Source organism: Elephas maximus, chromosome 11, assembly GCF_024166365.1.
Source record: "Elephas maximus indicus isolate mEleMax1 chromosome 11, mEleMax1 primary haplotype, whole genome shotgun sequence".
In the NCBI taxonomy this organism is placed as follows: Eukaryota; Metazoa; Chordata; class Mammalia; order Proboscidea; family Elephantidae; genus Elephas; species Elephas maximus.
Genome location: NC_064829.1, coordinates 114,035,348 through 114,056,595, shown reverse-complemented (window position 1 = coordinate 114,056,595; position 21,248 = coordinate 114,035,348). Strand labels below are relative to the sequence as shown.

Sequence of the window (21,248 nt, the reverse complement as noted above, 5' to 3'; positions counted from 1 at the left end):
TGTGTGACCTAAACTTAGAACTACGAGACCATTTTTATTATCCACAGGGGAAAAACCACCTGAGAACAAAGACAACAGAGCCAAAAGAGAGACCAAGTCAGCCTTGGTGACATGGTTGGAGCCCCTTAATCCAGCTATGCCTGAAACTGGACTTTACGGAACTTACATGGCCAATAAATCTTTTTTTTCTTAAAAGTTGGGTTTTACGTCTTTTGTGGCTAAAAAAACTTCTGCTCTAGTATTAAGAAGACATACACAAAGGAAACACCCATAGCCACAAATTCAGCACCAGCCCTGTGAGAGGATCCAAACAAAAGAGGGTCCCCAAGTCTATCAAGTTTGGGAAATGTTGCACACTAGGTGAACTCCCTTGGGGATGCTCACTGCAAATTAGCTTTTTAAGGACTCTGAGAAGTCCTGCCATAAAGAAGCATGTTTAACGTTAACTCAGGGCTTCCCCAGCACTTTTGACCATAGCCCAATATATATATATATATATATATATATATATATAAATATATATATATATATACTTTTTTTTTTCAAGTGTATTAACAATTCCCCAGATGGGTGCTCTGAGAAACGTGTTTGGGGAAAGGCCGACCTAGACAGAGAACTAAACAAAAATTTCATGTGGAGTTCTTAGTCCCAGGCTTTACCTTCCTTGCCCGTCACGTCCATCTGGTCCTCTGTTGTTAGAAGCTCATCCTTCACCGTCGGTTGCCGGGTCTGGGCCTTGGTCTGGCTCTGTGTTGTTTCTAGGGGAGGACGACAAATGTGTGAATTAAGGAAATATAGATCCATAAAACAGCAAGGGAGCCCTGGTGGCACAGTGGTTAAGAGCTCGGCTGCTAACCAAAAGGCTGGCAGTTTGAAGCTATCAGGCGCTTGTTGGAAACCCTATGGGGCAGTTCTACTCTGTCCTATAGGGTCACTATGAGTCGGAATCAACTTGACAGCAGTGGGTTTTTTTTTGTTTTGTTTTTTTAGGACAGCAAGGGACCATCTCCCCTCTATCAATTGGCAAAAATCAGACACGTTGATAAATCTAGTGTTGCTGTGGGATGGGCAATGTAAGTCAGGGACTACCTGTACACTGCTGGCATGAAAATTGGGGCAGCCAGTTAAGAAAGCAATGCTTTACAACAAGTTTAAACGTTCATGTCCTGTACCCCATAGTGTTATAAGTAAAAGCAGGGGCTCAGGAGCTAGGTGCCTGGGCTCAAATCCCATCTGCATTGCTGGCTTGCTGTGAGATCTTGGACAAATTACTCAGGGTCTCTGTTCCATTATCTGGGAAATGAGGATAGTAGCAGCTTTAACACATAAGGATCTTGTGAGGATAAATGAGTCGACACAAGTTCTAAAGAACCGTGCCTGGCACATAGTAAGTTCTAAACGTGTTTGTTCACGGAGGAAGGGACAGGTTGCTCCCTGTGACACTGTGTACAGCAGAGTCTGGGAGCAACCAAGGTACCCACCAAGAGGTGCGTGGCTACATTAACTCGTGAACTGTGGCAGACACCCCGTGAAGTACCGCACAGCAGGGAAAATGGGCAAGGGGGAGCCTTTCTATAGCAATGTGGGAAGAGCTTCTAAACATGCTACCCAGGGCAGTAAAAGCCCAAAGCTGCAGGACAGCACTCAATGACATCCTTGAGCTCATGCAGAAATACCACACAGTGTATTTTCTCCAGTACGACGTACAGGTAGTCCCTGACTTAAGAAGGGTTCCCTTACGACAACGTAAGTCAAATACCTCTTTATTTATTTATTTTAGTTTTCAACATTTTTGCCTTTTATTATCAGTAGCTTTATAAATCCGATCTTTATGTGTCTTTGAGGGCTGGAAACATTTCATATAAACATCTGAGAATGATAACATCAGCAAATTGCATGCTGCAACATTGTATGTAGTACCTATTACTAACAATACGATGCTAAAAAAAAAAAACAGATGGTAGTAAGTACGGTTGGTGATAACTCGGAAACATTGTAAGCGGGGGGCTACCTGTATCTATTTACATACCTGCTTGGGATATATCATTGGAATTACCCCAATGATAATAGTGGGGGAGACCTCTCAGAGATGGGGTAAAGGACAAGGATTGGGGAGCACAGAAAAAGGGATTTAGTCATACGTTTGTACCACCTACAGTATATTTATGATTTCCAAGAAGAATGTGTTTATGTACTACCGTGTCATTAAACATTAATTGAAAAAAAAAACATATAACATTATGTTATAATCTAAGAAAAAGTTCAAAAATATTTGAAAATTCAAAAAAGGAGAGAAAAGGATGAAATGAATGGGGTTGGCACACAGGGAGCTTCGGGGGTGTTTGCAAAGATCTGTTCCTTGGCTGGAAACGCCAGTGGCGTAGTGGTTAAGTGCTGTGGCTGCTAACCAAAGGGTCAGCAGTTCAAATCCACGAGGCACTCCTTAAGATCTCTATGGGGCAGTTCTACTCTGTCCTATAGGGTCACTATGAGTAGGAATGGACTCAACAGCAATGGGATTGGTTTGCTTTTTTTTATTCCTTGACCTGGGTGGTGGTTACACAGGGGTTTGATTTAGAGTAATTGAAGTTTTACATGTATGGTTTTTGTACTTTTTATTTAAAGGAGCAGAGGACTCAGAGCTGGGAGGCTGAAAAGGGTAATCAAGGACTCAGGGTGTCAAAAGACTCACCTCCCCACCCCCTACCCCTGCCCCCACTCACCATCGGTCTTTTGAGTTGAGGTCTGAGGGGTAGACTGGAGTTCTGGGTGGACTGTGTCTGCAGTCAGGAGATAGGAGTCAGGGAGAGAAGAGAGAAAAAATGGGGGGAAGCTCCAGGGATACAGATTTAGGGGGATTCTCATGGCAACTCGGTAAAAGTTTGAAGTGATGGGAATGACTCAGTTAATCTAGCCATTTGCTAATTGTGCCCATATTGCACCTCATTCCCCACAGATGGCCATTCCCCCTACTCGGTACCCAAAATTCCTCTGGGGAACCACTCTTCCCAGACTCTCAGTCCACTTCATTCAGTGGGGCAGGCACCAGCCCATTTAGAAGTTGAACATGAGCCCCTGGCCAGGCCAATCAGAGCATTCCATGCCTGTGACCACAATGATTGGCTCAGGGGTGACCATGTGACCTGAGCCTGGCCAATGACACTCAATTCTGAGATATTTGCGGGAATGGGGAAGAAAGAAGTCTCTTTCCTCTGGATTCTTAACAGGTAGGATAGAAGCCCTGGGCTTCTGAGAGTCACATTTGGGAAAGCCTGCCTGAGAATGAACCCAATACAGAGAAAACAGAAGCAAGAGATAGAGCCAGGTTCCTGATAGCATCATTGGAGCACCTAGATTCAGCCATGCCTGAAGGTCTATCCCTGGACTTTTCAGTTACACAAGTCTATAAATTCTCCATTTAGCCAAGTCATTTTGAGGTTATTTGCAATGATAGGATCTGTCCTATCGTTATCTTTATACACCTGTCCCTCTTTCCTCACCTGTGACTTGAGTCAGGACGTGACTGTCCGTAGTGTCTGGTTCCATTTGAGGAATGGGTGTGGTCTTCTCCAACACCTGTCCTGTGGAATTAAGGATGAGAAGTCATGGTGGGGGAGGTCTGCTCTCCCCTTTCCCACCAACCATCCCTCCCCTTCTGAGATCTTAGGGGTAACTCAGGAGGTCCTGTCTGCTGGGAGAACCGTTCAACTTTGCCACATCAACACTGTCTTAGTCTGAAGCTTTGATGAAATCTGTTCAGCATCATAGCCACACACAGCTTCCACTGGTAGACAAGTGGTGGCTACGCTTGAGGTACATTGGTCAGGAATCGAACCTGGATCTCCCTCGTGGAAGCCGAAAATTCTACCACTGAACCCCCACTGCCCTCTCATGGGGCTACGGAGAGGGTGAAATGAGATGGAGCAGGGAAAGGGTCTCCCTCACTGTTTAGCGCAGCAGCAGTGCTGGATACAACTACTGCCCACCCCCTGCTCCAGATGCCAGCCTCTCCCTCTTGGGCCATCACAGCACCCCTGGTGTCTCTCCCCCTGTCCTGCCATTCACAGCCTGTTCCCCACACAGCCAGAGGGAGCCTGGCAGCTCCTGAGTCAGATCAGGGCCCTCCTGGCTGAGCCTTCTCCTGGCTCCACCTCACTCCAGGACAAAGCAAAGTCCTCACCACAGCCCATAAGTTCCCCCTTTATCTAGTCCCTGGTCACCCCTCTGCCTTCTCCTCTTCCCACTCCACCCCTTGTTCACCCCAGCCCAGACTCCCAGCCTGCCTGCTGTTCCTCAAACTCACCACCCCCAAATACCTGCAAGGCTTATTCCCTCATCTCCTTCCAAGTGTTTGCCCAAATACCACCTCCTCGTTGAGGCCTTCCCTGATCTCCCTATTTAATCCTTATTACCCTTCTCCATAGACTGATCACCTTCAAGCATACTATATAATTTACTAATTTATTGTTCATTGGCTATCTTTCCCCACTAGAATGTAAGCTCCTGTTTTGCTCACTGCTATTTCCCCTGGTGCCTAGAACAGGGTTTGGCAAGTAGTAGATGTTCGATAAATATTTGTTGAATGACTGAAAAAAGACACGAAAGCCATTTTATCAAAGAGAAATGGGAGCAGCTTCAGAGGTGTGTATACTCTGGGCTCTGGGGGCAGGCAGGATTGTTGTAATCCCAGCCCTTCCACTTTCTAGCCTCTAGCACAGGGTGTTTCCCCTCACCGAGCCTCAGTTTCCTTATCCATAAAATGGGCATGCCAATATGTACAATAAGGTAGGGTTGAAGCCAAAACAGGATGACACATAGAGCACCTGTCACCCAGATCATGCCCACAAACCACAGTTACTGCCTCTGGGGACCGTTTACCAGGCAGGACTGAGACGTCTTGCTCTTTGAACCAGTGCCAGCTCACCCTAACTAACTGTGCCTCGCCCAGGGGCTCAGGAAGCTGCTTTGCTGAGAGCCCAGGTTTCCTGGCTACCCGGTAGAAAACCAACACCCATCTTCCCGCCAAATCAAACTCAGCAAGTTCTTCTTGGAGGGGAAATGGAGGGTGCTCAGCAGGACATGGTCTGGCCAGACTCACTGGAAGCAGCCACGCAGGCCTGAGGTGTTCAAGGAGGGCTAACCCCACCCCCTGCAGAGGGATCCCCAGTTCATAGGGCAGAAAGCCACACTCACCAGCTGCCCACCCAGCAGCACACTCAGGGCGCAGCTTGGGGCTCGGAGAGCAGGGCGGACAAGGGCTGGGCCTTACCTCTGGTAGGGAAAACCAGGCCAAGGATACTGAGGAGACACAGGCGACCAGAGGGTGACATCTACGGGGCGAGCCAGAGCTGGGGTCAGTCACGATGCTAGTAAGGCAGGCCCGAGCAGCCACCACCCTGGGTGGGGGGATCCTGCAGCCTCGGCCCTCCCCTCCCAAACAGCCACCCCTGGCCTCAACGACCTCATGCCAACACAAACAGCCAACTGGGGGGTGGGCTCTGAGGCACAGGGTCCCAGGCGGCCACCCCTTCTTCTCCCCTCAGATCCCTAAAGAAAACAAGGAGCATCAGACCAAACTGACCTTTCAGGGATGCTCTGAAGGCTGCCCGCCCGGCCCCCGCGCCTGGCCCAGGGTGGCTGTGACAGGGGCAGGGAGGGGTCTGGAGCACAAGGAGATATCTCAGGGGGCCTCTTTCCTCCCCGGGGCCTGTCCCCAGAGCACAGAGCGGAGGAGTCAGCAAGAAGGGGGAAGAGGAAGAGTGAGTAATATGCTCCTGTCTTGTAGGAAAAAGTGAGCTGGTGTCACGGGCCGCTGTGCGGGGACAAGAGAACAGGATGCTGGGTAGGTCTGGTAGGACTGGTTCCAGAGGGATGGAGGGGAGCTGGGGAGACCGAGGCACAGGAGGGGGACGGGCAGTGAGCAAGGCAGCCCAAGGCAGTAACAAAAGAGGACGCAGAGAGGAGCAAGCCTGAATGGGGGCAGAGAGGCACAGAAAAGTTCAGTCTTCTACCCACCTGAGCCCGGCCTGGGGCAGAGGGGCGGCGGGTGGAGGTGGGTGGGAGGAGGGACTTACGTCAGAGCTGGGGGTCGCGAGCCGGCTGGGCAGTGTCGTAGGGAGAGGGCAGCCGAGGTAGCAGCGTTGAGGAGGAGGGTGTGGCCAGGGGAGCGCTGGCGGGCGGGGACCCGGACCGGCTCAGTCATTTCCTTTTGGGTTTCCTGGTTTCAGAGCCCGGGGTGGGAGCAGGAGGAGGGGAAGCTGAAGACGACGGGGGGTAGGGGCGAGAGGCGGGGTAGTGGCCCCCACCAACCGGGTCTGGGGCTGGGGAGGTGCAGGCAGGTCCTGGGTGGGTGGACTCCTCTGCGGAGGGGAGGATGGGAGGAGGAGGGGGCGACGCTAGGGAAAGGGGAGGAGGAAGGGGAGGCGAGCGAGTCTGGCCGGAGGGACAAGGCAGGAGGATGTCCTGGGGAAGGGGCTAGGATGGGGTCGCTGAGGGAACGGAAGCGTTAGGAAGGCTGGGGGAAGGGAGGGGGCAATTCTGACGCCATTGAGGGAGGAGAGGTTCTGAATTAGGGGAGGGGGCTCCTCGGGACGTTGGGGGAGGGGAAGGAGGCCGAGAACGAGGGAGGGGCAACTCCGGGGACAGCTGCCCCAGGTTCAGTCCGCACGTCCCCCCCAGTCCGTTACTTCCCCACAGACGAGAACACACAGACAGACAGGAGAAAAAAACAAATGCACATTTATTAAGCTCACGACAGAGACACCGAGGGATCCGGGGAGCGAATCCTCGGGCAGATGACGGGGAGGTGAACGGGAGAGGTACCCGGGGATTCTGGATAGCTGGGGGTGGACTCCCGAAACGCCCGAGCTGGAAGCCCGAGTCCCTGGGTCTGGGATGCAGACAGGATCTTTGGGGGATCGGCATTGCCAAGGCCTGGGGAGGGGCGGCGGGGTGCAGCGGCTCCAGCCTCGAGGTGGGTGTGGCGGCTCATTCGGGGGAGCGCTCCCCAGCGCAAGCCTGGGGTCCCCACCGCCTCCACCCGGGCATCAGGCTCCTGCACTCAGGCAGGGACAGCTGTGGAGGTGCCGGGGGCTGGTCTTACACGCCGCCGCCGCCAGGGGCTGGAGAGAGAGAAAACTGACATCAGCGACCAGAGGGGTGGGAGCAGTCCCCCTCCCCAAGGCCCGGCTGGTGGCCCTCGAGCCCATAAAAGTGGGGCCCCTCCCAGGAACTGTCACCCTTGGGCTGGCACTGGGGAGCTGTCCTGCCCTACCAAGCCCTAATGTCTGGTCTATATGGGGACACTTCTGTGGCTTCCATCCTGCCTCACAGGGGCTCTAGGGGACACTTCTCTGATGAAGCTAGACCCCCAGACCAACCCAGGCTTTTCTGAGGCCAGCTTCCAGCCAGAAAGGGAATCCCCACCCCTTCCTATGCCCCATCTCTCTCCTACACTCTCCACCTCCCTCTTCTACCCTCCATCCCTCCTACACTGGCACCCCTCTCCTACAGCCCCAATCCCCCTCTGCACCCCCGCCTCTCTCCTACACCCTGTATCCTAAATATTTGGATACAAAAGGAATTCTCTCCATTTCCTGCCCACTTCTAACTATAATTTAATTAGGGCAAGTTGATATATTTTTAAACTGTACCCAGGTTCCAGGGCTAAGTACACACCTCCGTCTCCCCCACAAAATGCTTCTTCCTTGGGTGGATCTACATCATTCACACCCATTAATGTTTTCAGGTCCACTTAAAGGAATGTGAAATGTATGAAATCCACACCAGATTCCCCAGGACACTGAGTACCTCAAGGCCCATATTTTTTAGTTATAAGAACTTTATAAAAGGCAGAGATTCCCAGCTCTGGTTTTATTTAAGTCCCTGAAAAGGAAGCAATCCCACTAAAAACAGGTCAAAACAGTCTTACATGATTAAAATAAGCGCCTTCAAGAGTCACAGTCTTTCATGTACACACTTCACCCCACCTTCGCCCTCCATCTCCTGCCATGGTCCTTTATACTTTCCATCCATCTACATCCACCATCCTCCTCCCACACCCTCCACTCTCCCTACACCACCCACTTCTCCTACACCCCACCCCCACCTCACCGCCATCCCCCCTTTCACCTTCATCCTCCTCTTCAATCCCATAACCTTTATAGACCCTAACCCCTTAGATATTCCCAGACCCCCATACCTTCATCCCCCTCTTATACTCCCATTATCCTCCTCACCTCCACTCCCTCCTGCATTCTTCCCCTGCTCATACCCTATCCACCTCTACATCCACATCCCCTTTCAAGACCCCCACTCCTTTGCTACACACCACACCTCCTCCTACCCCTACCTCCTTCTCTGCCTCCAGCCCCCTTACACCCTCCCATCCTCCTCACTCTTTATCCATGTCCTTACCTTCCGTCCTTCTCATGCTTGCTCCATCCTCAGACTCCCTACATCCCTGTATTCTCTGTGTCCCACATCAGTGGTTTTTGATCTGTGTCGTATGCTTCTCTCTTTCCGTTATTTTGACACAGTCATTCAGGACTTCATCTGTCAGTCTTTCTATCTCTCGGTCATTTGATCCTCCATCTGCCCAGTGGAACAATGAAGTCTAGAAAGCACTCTATCTTCCTGTCCTCTCAAGCGCTCAACTCTTGGCATTCTGACTAGCAGAAGGCCTTTTCCCACATGGGGCCCCTCTGCTTGTGGGTTTGTGGCTTTCTCCCCTGTGAAATTAGTTCATCTTTGCTTTTATAGGCTAAGGTACTTGTTTCCGGGAAGCTTTGTGAGCTCTTTAGGACATTTCACGTCCCACTGAACCTCCATGGCTGAGCATTTTTGATCTGCAGGGTTTAAGCCTCCTACTGAATTTTCCCACATACATCTAATGCCTTTGCATGGCCCCATTCCCAGCTACATCGAATGCAACCCCTATTCTGTTGTTGTTAGATGCCGTCGAGTTGGTTCTGACTCACAGCAACCCTATGTACAACAGAACGAAACACTGCCCGGTCCCGCTTCATCCTCACAATAGCTGAGCCCATTGTTGCAGCCACTTGTTCAGAGTCTTCCTCCTTTTCATTGACCCTCTACTCTACCAAGCATGATGTCCTTCTCCAGAGACCGGTCCCTCCTGACAACATGGCCAAAATACTGGAGATGAAGTCTCGCCATCCCTGCTTCTAAGGAGCATTTTGGCTGTACTTCTTCCAAGACAGATTTGTTTGTTCTTCTGGCAGTCCATGGTATATTCAGTATTCTTCACCAACACCACAATTCAAAGGCGTCAGTTCTTCTTCGGTCTTCCTTATTCGTTGTCTAGCTTTCACAAGCATATGAGGTGATTGAAAATACCATGGTATCATGAATTGAACTGCGTTCCCCAAAAATATGTGTCAACTTGGCTAGGCCAAGATTCCTACTATTGTGTGGTTGTCTTCCATTTTGTGATCTGATGTAATTTTCCCATGTGTCGTAAATCCTAATAATCTCTGCCTGTGGTTAATGAGGCAAGATTAGGTTATGTTAAAGAGGATCAAGGTAGGGTGAAATACCTTTACACAGATCACAGCCCTGATCCATGTAAGGGAAGTTTCCCTGGAGTGTGGCCTGTTTATCTTAGGTGAGATAAAAGGCAAGAGAATCAAGCAGAGAGACAAGGAAACTCATGCCACCAAGAAAGAAGCTCTGGGGGGGAGGAAGCACGTCCTTTGGACCTGGGGTCCCTGTGCTGAGAAGCTCCTAGATCAGGGGAAGATTGATGACAAGGACTTTCCCCAGAACTGACAGAGAAAGAAAGCCTTCTCCAGGATCTGGCACCTTGAATTTGGAATTCTAGCCTCCTAGACTGTGAGAGAATAAATTTCTGTTAAAGCTATCCACGTCTGGTATTTCTGTTATAGCAGCACTAGATAACTAAGACTCATGGCTTTGGTCAGGTGCACCTTTGTCTTCAAAGTGACATCTTTGCTTTTTAATGTTTTAAAGAGGTCTATTGCAGCAAGCTTGCCCAATGCAACGGGTTGTTTGATTTCTTGACTGCTGTTTCCATGGGCATTGATTGTGGATCCAAGTAAAATGAAATCCTTGACAACTTCGATGTTTTCTCCATTTATCATGATGTTGCTTATTGGTCCAGTTGTGAGGATTTTTTAAATTTTATTTTGAGGTGTAATCCATACTGAAGGCTGTATTCTTTGATCTTTATCAGTAAGTGCTTCAAGTCCTCTTCACTTTCAGCACGGTTGTGTCATCTGCATATCACCAATTGTTAATGAGTCTTCCTCCAATCCTGAGTCCAGCTTCTCAGATTATTTGTTAAGCATACAAATTGAATAAATATGGTGAAAGGATACAACCCTAGTGCACACCTTTTATGATTTTAAACCACTCAGTAGCCCCCTATTCTGTTTGAATGGCTGCCTCTTGGTCTATATACAGGTTCTGCATGAGCACACCTAAGTGTTCTGGTATTCCCATTCTTCACGATGTTATCCATAACTTGTTATGATCCACACAGTCAAATGCTTTTTCCTAGTCAATAAAACACAGGTAAGCATCTTTCTAGTATTCTCTGCTTTCAGCCAAGATTCATCTGACATCAGCAATGATATCCCTTGTTCCACGTCATCTTCTGAATCTGGCTTGACTTTTTGGAAGTTCCCTGTATATGTACTTCTGCAACTGTTTTTGAATGATCTTCAGCAAAAATTTTACTTACATGTAATATTAATAATATTGTTTGATAATTTTCACATTCCATTGCATCACCTTTCTTTGGAATGGACACAAATATGGATCTCTTTCAGTTGGCTGGCCAAATTTCTTGGCACAGATGAGTGAGCACTTCCAACGTTGCATTCATTTGTTGAAACATCTTAATTGGTATTCCATCAATTCCTGGAGCCTTGTTTTTTGACAATGCCTTCAGTGCAGCTTGGACTTCTTCCTTTAATACCATCAGTTGTTGATGATATGCCACCTCCTGTAATGGTTGAATGTCAACCAGTTCTTTTTGGTACAATGACTCTGCGTCTTCCTTCCATCTTCTTTTGTTGCTTCCTGCGTCGTTCAATATTTTGCCAGTCCCAAAGCCAAACCAAACCTGTTGGTGTTGAGTTGATTCTGACTCTTACAGGACAGAGTTGGAATTGCCCCATAGGGTTTCCAAGGAGCAGCTGGTGCATTCAAACTGCCAACCTTTTGGTTAGCGGCCGAGCTCTTAACCACTGCACCACCAAGGCTTCATTTTGCCCATAGAATCCTTCAAGACTGCAACTCGAAGTTTGAATTTTTCTTCAATTCTTTCAGTATGAGAAATGCCAAGGGTGTTCTTCCGTTTTGGTTTTCTAATTCCAGGTCTTTGCACATGTCATTACAATACTTTACTTTGTCTTCTCAAGCTGCCTTTGAAATCTTCTGTTCAGTTCTTTTACTTCATCATTTCTTCCATTTGCTTTAGCTACTCTGCCTTCAGGGGCAACTTTCAGAGTCTCTTCTGACTTCCGTTTTGATCTGTTCTTTCTTTCCTGTCTTTTTAATGACCTTTTGCTTTCTTCATATTTGATATCTTTGATGTCATCCCACAACTCTCCTGGTCTTCAGTCATTAGTATTCAATGTGTCAAATCTATTCTTGAGATGGTCTCTAAATTCAGGTGAGATATACTCCAGGTTGTACTTTGGCTCTCATGGTGGACTTGTTTTAATTTTCTTCTGTTTCAGCTTGAACTTGAATATGAGCCATTGATGAGCTCTTCTGCTGTCAGCCCCCAGTCTTGTTCTGACTGAAGATATTGAGCTTTTCCATCGTCTCTTTCCACAGAAGTAGTCGATTTGATTCCTGTGTATTCCATAAGGTGAGGTCCACGTGTATAGTCACCATTTATGTTATTGAAAAAAGGTATTTCTGATGAATAGGTCGTTGGTCTTGCAAAATTCTATCATGTGAATGTGATCTCCAGCGTCATTTCCATCACCAAGGCCGTATTTTCCAACTACTAATCCTTCTTCTTTGTTTCCAACTTTCACATTCCAATCACAAGTAATTATCAATGCATCTTGATCACATGTCTGATCAATTTCAGACTGCAGAAGTTAGCAAAAATCTTCAGTATCTTCATCTTTGGCATTAGTGGTTGGTTCGCAAATTCAAATAATAGTCATGTTAACTGGTCTTCCTTGTAGGTGTATGGATATTATCTTATGACTGACAGCATTGTATTTCTGGATAGATCTTGAAATGTTCTTTTTGAAGATGCATGTGATGCCGTCCCTCTTCAATTTGTCATTCCCGGCATAGTAGACCATATGATTGTCTGATTCAAAATGGCCAGTATCAGGCCACTTCAGCTCACTAATGCCTAGAATATCCATCTTCAAGCGTTCCAATTCATTTTTGACAACTTCTAATCTAGATTCATACTTTGTACATTCCACATTCCAATTATTAATGAACACTTGCAGCTGTTTCTTCTCATTTTGAGTCACGTCACATCAGCAAATGAAGGTCCCGAAAGCTTTACTCCATCCACATCATTAAGGTCGACTTTATTTTGTGGAGGCAGCTCTTTCCCAGTCATATTTTGAGTGTCTTCCAACCTGAGGGGCTCATCTTCCAGCACTATATCATACAATGTTCCATAGCTATTCATAAGGTTTTCACTGGCCAATTTTTTTAGAAGTAGGTCACCAGGTCCTTCTTCCTAGTCTGTCTTAGTCTGGAAACTCCAGTGAAATATGTCCACCATGGGTAACCCTGCTGGTATTTGAAATACTAATGGCATAGCTTCCAACATCACAGCAACACACAAGCCACCACTGTACAACAAAGTGACAGACGGGTGGTGGACCCCCATTCTAATGACCCCCACTTTTGCTCCCACCTAGCCTCCTCTCAGAGCTACACACTTTCACTCACCTGAGGAGGGAAGCTCCGACTTACAGGATTTGCACGTTGGGCTGTGGAAGCAAAAATGAGAGAGAAAAGCATAAAGAGGTTCAATAGCCACAGGCTTTATGGGAAATGTGTGACAGGCCCAGGGGGCCTTCTCTTAGGGAAGCCTCCCTACACCTCAGGGTATTCCCACCACCTTTCCCCTTTCCCCCCATTGCTGCCAGACCTCTCAGACCTGGAGTCCGCCTTTCTGCACTTCACCTTCTTGCCTGTTAGGAGATAGACAGAACAAGGAGACAAGACATAAGGATGTGGACAAAAGCTGACAGGGGAAAAGCCCGGGGCGGGGGTCTTTGAGGCAGCTTCGGAACTCAGGAAGGGTTACACTTACTGATGATGATGATGATACCCAGCAAGAACAATATGGTAGCCAGAGTCATGCCCACGGTCTGTACAGTGTCGTAGTCTGGGGAGATAATGGGGGACATCATCTCAGCCCCACCTGGAGCCTCAGTCCTGACCTCAAGGCTGACCACCCACATGCCCAAATTCAGGGATGCTGCAGGCCATGCTGGATGCTTCTCCAATGGGTTAATTGAGAACACGGGCTCGGGCATTGCTTGCTCCTCAAAGATCTCTCTCTGTTTCTCTCCTTCCCTCTCTCTGGTCCTTCTGCCCTAGCTAGCCATTTGTTAGGTTTATTTATTTGTTTATCTTCCTCTCTAATGCCCCCATCCTGGTCCTGTCTACCATTGTTGCCCGTCGGGACTCTTGCAGCAGCCTTCTCTATGGTCTGGCTCTTCCGCCCCACCCTCATAGTGCATCCCCTTCATGCAGCCACAGAGACCCTGTGAAGACCTGAGTCGGATCAATCATGTTTCTCCTCAGCTCAGAGCTTGCCCCTGGCTCCCACTGCACTCACGGTAAAATCAAAAGCCCTCCCCATGGCCCACAAGGCCATTTAGTATCTAGTCCCTATTCCATGGCGTAGTGATTAAGAACTCAGCTGCTAACAAAAAGGTCGTTCAAATTCACCAGCTGCTCCTTGGAAACCCTGTGGGACAGTTCCACTCTGTCCTGTAGGGTTACTATGAGTCGGAATCGACTTGACAGCACCTAACAACAACACCATTCCTTCTTGGGCCTCATTCCACTTTGCGTACACCCTAGCTCCCCTCCTTCAGCCACGCTGGCCCCCCTGCTGTTCCCACAGCATATCAGGCCGTTGCACTTGCTGTTCCTTCTACACGAAAGCTCTTCCCTCACCACCTTGTGGGCTTTATTTAAATATCAGTGAAGCCTTCCCCAGTTGTCCTGTTTAGAAATTCCTATTCTCACCTCAACACTTTCTAATCTCATTCCCTCTATTTTCCTTTGTAAGAACTATTTTTATCTGATATACCACAAATTTTCACATTTATTTTCTTGAGTATCTGTCTCTCCCATTGAGTGTAAGGTAGAGGAGAGCAGGGGTTCTCATCTGTCTCGCTCACTGCAGTGTCCTGGTGGGTGGTCAGTAAATGTTTGCTGGGATGTGAACATATGCAGCACCCACTCCGCCACCAGTGGTCCAGGTGTCTGCCCTCAAAGAGGTGGCTTTCATATTGTTATCAAGCACTACAAAACACAAAACAAAACCAAAATAGCCCAGAGTCTTGTGACCACGGTGGGGTGTGGATGTGGCTCGCTCCTGTTGCCGGGATAGCCAGGGGGCCCCCTCTGAGAAGAGCAGTCAGCATTTGCTCTGAGGCCTAACAGAGAAGAAGGAGCCTTAGCCTGGTGTGTGGAGAGCTAGGAGAGGCTATTCCTGGCAGAGAGAACAGCAGGTGCAAAGGTCTTGAGATGAGAAGGAACTTGGTGTATCGGAGGAACAGTAAGAATGGCAGAGGGAGAGGTCAGGAGGGTGTCTAGAAGGGGGACTGGGCCCAGATCTGCCAGACCTGGGGGTAACTTCTTTGAGCTTTCACGATTTGATGGCGTCATCCAGTTAAATCTTTCCTACAACCCTCGTAAGACAAACAGAAAACCAACCCGTTGCCATCAAGTCAATTCCGACTCATGGCAATCCCGTGTGTTACAGACTAGAACTGCTCCATAGGATTTTCTTGGCTGTAGTTTTTACGAAAGCAGATTGCTAGGCCTTTCTTCCTTCGCACCACTGGGTGGGTTCCAGTCGCCAACCTTTAGTTTAGTTGCTATTGTTGCTGTTAGTTGCTGTCTAGTCAATCCCAACTCATGGCGACCCCATGGGAGTAAAGTACAAACTGTTTTTGCCACCCAGGGACACAGCCCCCATAAGTGCAAACTATTACTATCCCTTGTTTACAGGAGGCCTCAGACAGATGCAGTTGTTTGACCACAGCTACACAGCTGGTAAGTGGATAAGCCGGGATTCAACCCCCAGCAGCATAGCCTTCCCCCATCTGCTTCTCTGATGAACACAATGCACCAACCCAGAGTGAGACCTCAAGGGGCCCTGAGAAGCTGTGGAATCCCCAGCCCCATCTGGTTCTGCCCTCCTCAAGCGCAGTCATTGTGAGCTGCATCCATGTGGTCACACGGCCAGTGATCCAGCAAGTGTCACATGGCTAAAGCCAGGACCACACCAGCAGTGACCAGTGGGGATCTGCTGCCACCCCTCCATCCAGCCCCAGAGTGTCCCTCAGAGCACCATCATCACAGAGTCCAACACTCACCATAGAAAAATGGGTCAGGTTCCTGAGGAGCTGTGGGCAGGAAGGCAGAAAAAGAGAGAGGGAAAACATTTCAACACTGGGTTTCCTCATGTTTTAGGAATCCAGATGGGGCCACTGGGCCCATAGTTTCTTTGTGGAAAACTGTTAAAAAGGCCCCTTGCTCTGAATGATACAGGTGACCTGAAGAGAGGAGAGTAGGCTGCATTCTAGCCCCCACTTATTATATTGATTGGTACATTCCCCCATGCAGTGTACAACCTACGCAACTGTACAAGGCAGCCCTGATCTCAGGCCCTTGTGGAGGTCTGATGCAAGCTATGGACCCATTCCCTAAAAAGCACATACGTGCTCCTGTTTGCATGTGATGCCAGGGACAATGCACAGATCCCATTTCCCACCAGTGGACTGCTGAATGTCTCACTAATTGTCCCCTGAACACTTCCCAAAACTTCTCAGCCACCGGAGGGCTCCCAAGGGCAGGCACTGCAGCTATTGTTCTCAATCACTCACCAGTTGCTGAATTCAGTATAAGGGAGCCCCACTATTTAATATCCTACAGTAAAACCTGCAAAAGCCGGAGCCTGTGTAAGGAGGAAGCCTGTCATAGAAGGAAAACTAAAATATTTTCCACTAATAGAGAGCAATAGAAAAGTGGTAAGACTGTACCCTGTTAACGGCAGGAAACTTTCAAGACCCAGAAAAACTAGGCAGTCCCATCAAGTTCCAGCTCTCACAGGTTTACTGTATATTGCCTACTTCTAAGACACAGTCATGAATTATGTCCCCCCAAAAACACGTGTATCAATTAGACTGGGCCATGATTCCTGGTATTGTGTGATTTTCCTACATTGTAAATCCTGCCTCTATGATGTTAATGAGGGAGGATGGGCGGCAGTTGTGTTAGTGAGGCAGGACTCAATCTACAAGATTGAATTGTGTCTTGAGGCAATCTCTTGAGAGATAAAAGAAAGAAACTAGCAGAGAGACAGGGGGAACTCATATCACCAAGAAAGCAGTGCTGGGAGCAGAGCGAGTCTTTTGGACCTGGAGTCCCTGTGCCTGAGAAGCTCCTTGACCAGGGCAAGATTGATGAGAAGGACCTTCCTCCAGAGCCGACCGAGAGAGAGCCTTCCCTTGGAGCTGAAGCCCTGGATTTGGACTTCTAGCCTACTAGACTGTGAGAAAATAAATCTCTTTGTTAAAGCCATCCACTTGTGGTATTTCTGTTATAGCAGCACTGGATGACTAGGACAGACACCACTGACTTATAAGAGTCAAAGCCGATTTCATGTGTGTGAAGATGTGTGTAACTCTACCACATGAAATGTGCCTGTCCATTAGAAGACTCACCCCAATTTCAGAATTGGTAACATGTGGATAAAATGTGTGTGTGTCTGTGGATCTACGCCTGTCCATCTCCCACCTCTTTGCCCCAAATCACATTGCCCTTCAGGTGAGCTCAGAACACCCTTTGCATTGAAGAAGCCCATCTCAGTGGCTCTCTAACTTCTCTGATAGCTCTTAGTACATTCTGTCCTGTCTAGAGCAGAATTCTGCAAAGTGTGGGGTGTGTGCTAATATGGGAGGCATGCCAGGGCAGTGCAAGTGTTGTCATTAGTCTCTTCTTTCCCCTTCCAGGCTCAAGGAAGGATACCCCTTTGAGTTTGGGTGGGACCATGTGATAAATCTGGCCAATGATTATCACGGAAGTGCCATGGTCACTTCCAGACTGGAGCATTTAAGTGCCCATGCAAGACTCTCTAAAGCTCTTTTGCCTCTGGCCTGGTGACCGAGATGTTCAAGAAGGTGGCTGTTCCGGTTTTCTTTGGTGAGTAGAGACCCTGGGTTGACCTGCGATGGACACAAAGCATGAGTGAGGAATAAGCTTTGGCTGTCATAAGCCATTGAGATCTTGGGTACTATTTGTTATTTCAGCATGGTTTAACCTAAACCTAAACGAAACACAAAATATGTTTTGCCCTTTTCAGTTCTCTGCCCAGCCTTCAAAGCAGAAGTCTTAGGTTGGTGCTGATGCGTCTTTAACACCTTCTAACTGTGTTAAGCTCCCCCTTGACCCAAGAGAAAACAGGCCTTGAGCTCAGAGCCTTCAGGAGGCAACTATATCTAGGTAGAGATTTGTGACATTATTTGGTTTTCACCTTTATTTTTTGAATTTATCTAACCAGCACTGGATAGCACTGACTGACTCCACGCCAGGTTCTCTGCTGGGCACTTTATAGATATTGACACATTTAATCTTCACAGCAACTCTTGATGTAGGCGCTACTGTCATCCCCATTTCACAAAAGAGGGACACAGGGGCCCAGAAAGGTGAAGTCACTTGCTCAAGATTGTTTTTATGCTTGCCTTCAACTTAAGGCAAAAAATGCCGTGTTTCTGATTAGTCCAAGGACTAATGGACCACAACTACAACAGCCTCCACCAGACTGAGTCCAGCACAACTAGGTGGTGCCTGGCTACCATCATTGACTGCTCTGACAGGGATCACAATAGAGGGTCCCGGACAGAGCTGGAGAAAAATGTAGAACAAAATTCTAACTCCCCCAAAACAAAAAAAAGACCAAACTTACTAGTCTGGAAGAGACTGAAGAAAGTCCAAGAGTATAGCAGCACCCAGACACCCTTTTCACTCAGTACTGAAGTCACTCCTGAGGTTCACCCTTCAGCCAAAGATTAGACGGGCCCATAAAACAAAACGACACTAAATGGGCACATCGGTCCAGGGGCAAAGACGAAGAGGCAGGAGGGGGCAGGAAAGCTGGTAACAGGGAATTCAAGGTCAAGAAGGAAAGAGTGTTGCTATGTCGTGGGGTTGGCAACCAATGTCACAAAACAAAATGTGTATTAGTTGTTTAATGAGAAACTAATTTGCTCTGTAAATATTTACCTAAATCACAATATAAAAAAGTGCTGCGTTTCCATTTGTGGTGGTGATATCAAATAAAGCTAATGAAGTTTCGCAAAAGTTAATTATTTGATGGAAAAACATTAAGTAAATAGTAATGCGGGCAACATTTGGATAGGACTAATATAATGAAGGTGGTGCTCAAAAGCGTCAAAGAGGAAACGTTTTAAAGTCATCTGTGTTTCTGCCCTAGCTCCCCCCACCAGATGGTAGATAACGGTGACTCTTCTCTGCATTAATCCTGGCATTTAAAAAAGACTCTCAGAGAAGTTTTCTGGAGTGAATGAATGAATGTGAGGCTCTCCCAGCTACAGAAAGCTGCACAAAAGGTGGAGCAGTTGTGTCATCTGGCTTTTGTCTTCTGTGTTTCCACACTCTCCTTCCCTGAGAGTTATCAGGAACCCAGGGGGTGAGCCCCTGTCCCAGAATCCTCTTTGGTTCTTCCCTGAGTGCTTGGTGCTCCATGCAGAAGGTCTCTCCAGGTCCCTGCTGCCTCAGCAATCTTGGCCCTAGCGGCAAGGCTGGGCTAAGGGTGGAGCCAGGAGGCAGAAGGAATGTGCACCACTCTGGGCCAGTTGCCAAGGAGACACTAGGAAAGAGGTGGTTACTATGGCAACTGGGGCATCCTGAGAAGTGAAGAGAGGTGATGGGTCCAGGCACCTGAGGCTGGGGTGGGGTCTGCTGGAGGTTTGGGGATTTGGTCTCTGACCCCAGGGCCAACCCTGAGTCCCCCTCTCTTCTCTCTGCACCTCCCATTTGTGCCCCTGCAGGCTGGTTTCTGGCCAAGCTGAAGGTTCCTCTCATGGATAGGGACCCATGCCCACCTATGCTCACACATCCCTTTTCAGCTTGTCCCTCCAACCCCCCATTCTCCCTCCTGCTTCCTGGAGGGACCAAGAGGCCTCCAGCTCCTCCCCCTACCCCCACCTAACAATTCATTAATTAGTTTCCTTAAGTGACTTGCAAAGCACAACATGCTTCCCCCTTTCCCTGATTTCCCAAGACCTGCTGTGACTGGCTAAAAGTGAGAGGGGGCGCTGAGGCGTCTGTCGTTCCACCTCTGCCCATCTGCTGCCATCGATCCTGCTAACCACCACCTCTGTGAGAAGAAGCCCTGGGCTCCTGCCAGGCCTGCTGGCTCAGCCCTGCCCCCTCTCCCCAGGGGTGGCTTCCAGCCTCTGCAGCCCCTCCACCCCCCGCCCTGCTTCGGATTCTGCAGATCCGGCTCAGTGCAGCAGCCCCCGCCTGCCGGGAAAGGGGGCAGGGAAGGAGAGATCGTGTGGAACTGGGGTTCCCTTCACTTCCAGGGGCCCCTTAGCTCCCCTGGCTCTGCCTCAGTGCTAGACACCTTTCCCATGCCTACCTGCCCCATTAAAGCACTCTTTCCTTGTTCCTTTGCAGAAATGGGTTCACGAAAGGAGGCTGTTAGGGGCTACCAGTGTTTAAGTGGGTACATAACTGGGTTAATGAGTGTGAAATGCAACTCAGAGTGCGCTGGATGGGGATTTGGGGGCATCTGTGTGCACACACCCAAGTGCACCTCCTCCACCACACAACACCCTGGATGCAGGCTGGGCAGGAGGGCCCCCACCCCATTCCCACCCGTGGGGGCTCACTGCAGTGGTTCGTGCCCCACCCAACGCTGCCTGCCTCCTCCTTTCTTCTCTCTTTCTATTGCTCTCTCCTGTAGGTCTGTATCTCTCTGTCTCTGTCTCCTTTTCTGCATCCCCTCTTGCCTCTATCCCCATCTCTCCGAGTCTGTCCCTGGTTCTCACTTTCTCTCTCTCTCTCTGTACATACACACATATATATACATATCGACTGCCTCCCTCTCTCTTTCTGTCTCTCCCTTCACTCTCTGAATCTCTTCAAGCCTCCTATTTGCCTCTATTTCTCTTTGAGTCTCTCTTTGTCTCTCCCTCTGGGGTTCTCTTAGCCTGTCTTTCTGTATTCCTTTCTGTCTCTCCGTATGTCTTTCTGTCTCTCTTCATCTCTCTTTCGCTCTATCACTTCCTCTCTCCAGCTCTCCATCCCCGTGGCTTTCCCTCTTTCCTTCCTTCCCTCTATGTCTGTCTGTCAGGAATGTCAAGAAACACCCACCATAGGATCCAGCGCTCAAAAGAAGAAGGATCCCCCTCCCTCCATCACTCCGTGAACCTCTGACATCTGTGAGAACCCCTTTGGCCGCAGATCCACCGCTCCCACCCTCCCAGCCCATCTCTGCTTCTCTCCTACCGCCACAGTGCTGGACCAGTCACCCAGTTGCCATGGCGACCAGTCTGAGTTATCCCTCTCCCAGGGGCCTCCACTTTCCAACCGCGGGTCCCATACAAGGACTGCACTGCTGGGCAGGAGGTGTCCAAGAGACCCGAAGGGGCGCTAAGGGGTGTGCTACAGGGGCCTCCACCCAGGGGAGGAGCGGGCATCCCCCCCCACGTCCCTCTCTTTCCAGTCCTGGAATGTCCCCACACCCTCTCTTCTAAGCTCTCCGACCCCACAGCCCCCCCCCCCGCGTATCCTCCCCAGGCGCAGCTCACCCTTTGTGGGGGCCTGGGTCGGGGTCACCATGCCGGGCTGGAGCAGGGGGCTGCTGGATGCCTACGCGGTGAAGGCGCGCCTGCAGCAGCAGCTGGTAGCCGGACGGACTGAGGTGGGGGGATGTGAGGGGAGCCCTGGTGTTGGGGGCGCCTGCAGCCAATGGGGGCCCGGGGAGCCCGCCCCCGGCCGGG

The 21,248-nt window shown here is 49.2% G+C and overlaps 2 protein-coding genes and 1 long non-coding RNA gene across 8 annotated transcripts in view; 1 reads left to right on the top strand and 2 right to left on the bottom strand.

Annotated features, from left to right (window-relative positions):
- The window catches only part of FXYD5 (FXYD domain containing ion transport regulator 5), a 13,347-nt gene extending 7,135 nt beyond the window's left edge, over positions 1-6,212 (bottom strand). For 3 of the 5 annotated variants that reach the window (XM_049901182.1, XM_049901184.1, XM_049901185.1), the window contains exons 1-6: positions 6,075-6,212; positions 5,582-5,707; positions 5,194-5,330; positions 3,501-3,581; positions 2,724-2,780; positions 660-758 (exon numbers count right to left, since the gene is read on the bottom strand). In XM_049901182.1, the coding sequence (XP_049757139.1) occupies positions 660-758; positions 2,724-2,780; positions 3,501-3,581; positions 5,194-5,330; positions 5,582-5,707; positions 6,075-6,202 (628 nt within the window). In that variant the 5' untranslated portion in view covers positions 6,203-6,212. The remainder of the gene's footprint in view (positions 1-659; positions 759-2,723; positions 2,781-3,500; positions 3,582-5,193; positions 5,331-5,581; positions 5,708-6,074) is intronic. The other 2 variants (XM_049901183.1, XM_049901186.1) reach the window with 2 other exon arrangements.
- On the top strand, positions 5,061-15,573 carry LOC126085610 (uncharacterized). Its single transcript, XR_007519315.1, has 3 exons — positions 5,061-5,122; positions 5,786-5,842; positions 15,226-15,573. It is a non-coding gene; the product is annotated as an uncharacterized LOC126085610 (long non-coding RNA).
- On the bottom strand, positions 6,610-21,189 carry FXYD7 (FXYD domain containing ion transport regulator 7). Of its 2 annotated transcripts, none has more exons than XM_049901187.1 (6): positions 21,057-21,189; positions 15,594-15,623; positions 13,289-13,363; positions 13,124-13,166; positions 12,922-12,962; positions 6,610-7,121 (listed from the first exon to the last, which is right to left on the bottom strand). In XM_049901187.1, the coding sequence occupies exons 1-6, from the start codon at positions 21,085-21,087 to the stop codon at positions 7,099-7,101; spliced, it is 243 nt and encodes an 80-aa protein (XP_049757144.1). In that variant the 5' UTR covers positions 21,088-21,189; the 3' UTR covers positions 6,610-7,098. The 2 variants fall into 2 exon arrangements, with proteins under 2 accessions (XP_049757144.1, XP_049757145.1); XM_049901188.1 differs by having other exon boundaries at positions 13,133-13,166.
- Positions 21,190-21,248: the final 59 nt, after the last annotated feature.